This window comes from Pundamilia nyererei, unplaced genomic scaffold, assembly GCF_000239375.1.
Source record: "Pundamilia nyererei isolate P.nyererei 1_Seehausen unplaced genomic scaffold, PunNye1.0 scaffold00137, whole genome shotgun sequence".
Lineage (NCBI taxonomy): Eukaryota > Metazoa > Chordata > Actinopteri > Cichliformes > Cichlidae > Pundamilia > Pundamilia nyererei.
Window position 1 is genome coordinate 629,606 of NW_005187538.1, and position 3,898 is coordinate 633,503.

At 38.8% G+C, this 3,898-nt stretch overlaps 1 protein-coding gene across 1 annotated transcript in view; it reads right to left on the reverse strand.

The window, feature by feature from the left end:
• Positions 1–3,898, reverse strand: part of scamp2l (secretory carrier membrane protein 2, like) — a 7,246-nt gene continuing 3,348 nt past the window's right edge. Inside the window, exons 4-9 of the mRNA XM_005743961.2 lie at positions 3,553–3,685; positions 3,336–3,464; positions 2,761–2,920; positions 2,471–2,572; positions 1,887–2,004; positions 1–1,101 (exon numbers count right to left, since the gene is read on the reverse strand). Coding sequence (XP_005744018.1) covers positions 949–1,101; positions 1,887–2,004; positions 2,471–2,572; positions 2,761–2,920; positions 3,336–3,464; positions 3,553–3,685 — 795 coding nt within the window. The 3' untranslated portion in view covers positions 1–948. The remainder of the gene's footprint in view (positions 1,102–1,886; positions 2,005–2,470; positions 2,573–2,760; positions 2,921–3,335; positions 3,465–3,552; positions 3,686–3,898) is intronic.

The following is a 3,898-nucleotide window of genomic DNA, read 5'->3' on the forward strand; positions in this document are numbered from 1 at the left end:
TAACAGTATGCATTTATTATCATTTATACTTTTACAGGACATCCACTGTGCATAAAGCGTATTATCGGTATTAATGCACTTATAGTCAGGATAGTTATCCTGCAAGGTTCTGTATGCTGCTGTAATGTGAAAAACATTTTGTAGATCCATTGTTCACAGATGGGGAAAAAAAAAAAACATTCTCGTGTCAAGTGAGAATCCAACCTTGGACAAAGAGTTTATATTTCAAGCCTCAGTATGTCATTCCTACATTAGCAGGAAAAAATCCTGATACTTTTTACCGGGATCTTTAAGAATTACTGGATTTAAATCAGTGTTTCTTGTATTGCAGATCATCTCACATGTATCTCTTTAGTCTACTCTGTTAAATGCTTTCAATAGCGATGCAGTGATGAAATGTTACAATTTTATTTGTGTGGCGGCCTCACCTTGCTCTTTAAACCCCAGCTTCAGATTTCCTACTGGACATTTCTCTAAAGCATAAATGAATATGACATATGCTGATGAGATCTGTGCAGGTCTTTACAAGTTCCATCCATTTTATTTTTGCATTTTATAATCTTTTTACCTTTTTTTTTTTTTTTTTTTTTAAATTAATGTACCATCTCATTATTAGTTCGTCAATCATCTATGAAGCTCTTTGAATTGCACTGTCCTTCATCAAAGGTGCTATACAAATAAAGTTTAACTGAGGGTAGGTTCCTATTCTTGGAAGATGACTTTAGCTACACATCTTCCTAAATTACACAATCTTTATTATTATTTAGTTTTTTAGTGGACATGGAGAACTGAGACACCCCACTTGGTATATTACTCATAAGTTACTTGCTTTTTGCCCTTTTCCCTAAAAATTCCTTTACACCAACTGCATAATGTTGGGACGTGGCTAGCCCGGTATGCTGGTCAGAAAAGAGAATAGCCAGAGACACAAAACTTGTAGAAATCACACTAATTTTGGCTGCTGCCAAAGGCTCCCTGGGCAGCGGAGGTAGCAGCGGAGGTAGCAGCATTTTGGACAGTTCGGTTGCTCAGGACACCTTGTGAAAACTCCTGCTGGGCCTTGGTGAAGCTGGCACCTGTGTTTCTGTATTTAGAGTGGACCTAGGATGATGGGAAAAGACAGAATATTTTAAACAATGACAGGAGATCAAATGATGAAACGGTGTTTAACCTGCTGGTTCCTGTAAGGTTCAGTCCATGGTTCTTATGTCTACAAAGGAGCTCATGAGATCAGTTTCATTGATCTGTTAGTGAGGAGGATATCTGAAAATACAATAGATATCTAGTGGAGACTAGGAACAGACTTTTTTTTAACGGTTGTTTTTGTCCCCCCCCCCTTTTGCATTAAGATGAAATATTGTGTCCACTTTCTAATTAATTATTGTCTTTAAAAACCAAAAGACACTCCTGGAATTTCTACATGGAGGTAAGTCTGTACAGTAAGTGCATTCAGCACACACACTTGGTTTGAAAATTTCCTCTGAAGCTGTTCAAAGTTTTTGTCACCACCCGATGTTTAGTTTGTCTTTGATGTAGCTTCCAGATATAAATGAGAAAAAATAACATTTATATGTGTACGCAGTATAAGTCATCGACAACTGTCAGTGCGCCCCAGGGTGGCTGTGGCTACAATGTAGGCTTGCCATCACCAGTGTGTGAATGTGTGTGTGAATGGGTATGTAAAGCGCTTTGGGGTCCTTAGGGACTAGTAAAGCGCTATATAAATACAGGCCATTTACCATTTTAAAACATGTTTAAAATACTTGGCTTAGGGTTCTTCAGTTCATCAAGATACATTATATTGAATCTGACAGGTTCATAATAAAATAGTAATCAGATTACCTATAAAAATACGATATGTAAACAGAAGTTTTACTTTTGCGTACCATTTTCAGCAGGATGACAGCCAGCACAGAGTTTACAGTGAAAAATCCAGCCACTACCATCATAACCACAGCCACAGCCGGGTTCGCCTTGATGATGGTGATTGATGTTATCCATCCACTGTCAAAACCAGAAACATGCAAGAGGAAAAAAGGTGTAATTTCACATTTTCTCTGTAATTATTATAGTACACTGAAATTCTTTTTTTTGTGGATTAAAGAGAAATACACAAACAACCAGATACCAAATGTAAAGCATGAAGTTTGTAAAAATGACACATGGAAACCTGAGGAGCTTTATACATGATAGAAAAGAACTCCCAAAATAAAAGTTACACACACTTACAAAGCAGCAACCCAGATTTATTAGGGCAGCAGGAATCTGTCAAAGAAATGCAATAGAGGAGAGACAGGAGAAGAATTCACACACAAACACGTGTGAATGAAGAAATGTGGTGGTCCATGCACACTGAATGTATCCCAAAGCAGCATGCACATTCATACAATGAAAAACAGAATCTTGGTGCACTTCCACCACACGTTCAGGTAGTGTAGGAAAAAAGAAAAAGAAAATAAATCCCACTGACCTGTTGCCCCAATGGGGAATCCCCACAGTTTGGATAATGTAAACTGCCACTTGGAAGAAGAAGACGAAAAAGAAGAAAAAGAAGCTGAAAGAGCTGTCAGACCTATGGAGGGAAAAAAGGGGACACATTATTAATGCGAAGGTGCTCACTGGTTTGCTGACATATTGCACAATAGAGATAATAAGTTTCACAATCGCATGAAGTCATAAAAAAGAGTCTGGAGGTCATTTACAGTTTGAAGACTTGTATTAAAGTTCATAAGTGTAAACAATACCAGTGACACAGCATACCTAAAGGCCTTGTAGACCGGCCTGTACCAACAGACGAAGGCCACAGGGGTGAACAGAATGAACCAAAGAATAGCCAGACCAAAGTCAACGCCATAGTTACTGTCAATGGTGAAGCAAGCCAGGCAGGCCAGCACGTTGAGGAAGAGAGTGGCACTGTGGACTGGAGAGGTGCAAAAGAAAACCAGTGACGCAGACATACACTTATAATACAACACTGCTTATAAAAAGCTCCGGTGAACCAAACTCTGTGCACTTTTAAACTAATAGGCATGAATGGTGTCTTTATTATTGTTATTATCATCTCCTTCGTAACAAATTAATTTCCCAAATGTGAGGTAAATAAATTATTTCTCGACGTTTTAGTGCAGCAATTGTGACTAAACAATCTTTTAATGGATAAAGTTATAAATCATGATTCATTTGTAAAGAAAAAAGTAAGAACTTCAGCAAAAGTATGAGTGGAAAGTCTTGATACATATTTAAATTTAGCATATTAAAAGCTGAGATCTGATGTACTATACCATCCTTTTAGGTCAGTGATTGGCATATAAAATGCTACAATCAGGGGTACATACACATCCAGAGGTAGTACATTCTCTTGCACATCCTGCGGTAGTCCTCGGGGATTTCCTCCTCAAAATTCTGATAAAAGCAGGGCTTTATAGGGAAGAACCTTGGAAGAGGTGGCCAGTTGTTCTCTTTAGCTGACAGGAAAAGATTTAAAAACCTTATTATCATTTAAGACTTAACACATACTCAACACAACTACATCAAATACCTGCAGCCACTTACCTCCGGGGTTCGATGCGCTGCCTGCCTGCCTCCTGTTCTCTAGCTCCTGTTCCTTCCGCTCCAGCTCTGCTGCTTTCCTCTCCAGCTCCTCCTGCTGTTTGATCAGGTTAGCCTGGGCAGCAGCTGCTTTAGCCTGATGTGTGATAGCAGACCTGCATCTTAATACTGTCTTCAGCATTGTTGAACACAATTTCCTCATACATGTACTGCACTAAAATAACCATCCAAAGTAGGGCTGAACGATATATCGCATTTGCGATAATATCGCGACATGATCAAGTGCAATTTTCTAACCGCAAAGGCTGCGATTATACTCTGGACATGTCCAAATTCATGGGCTGCATCC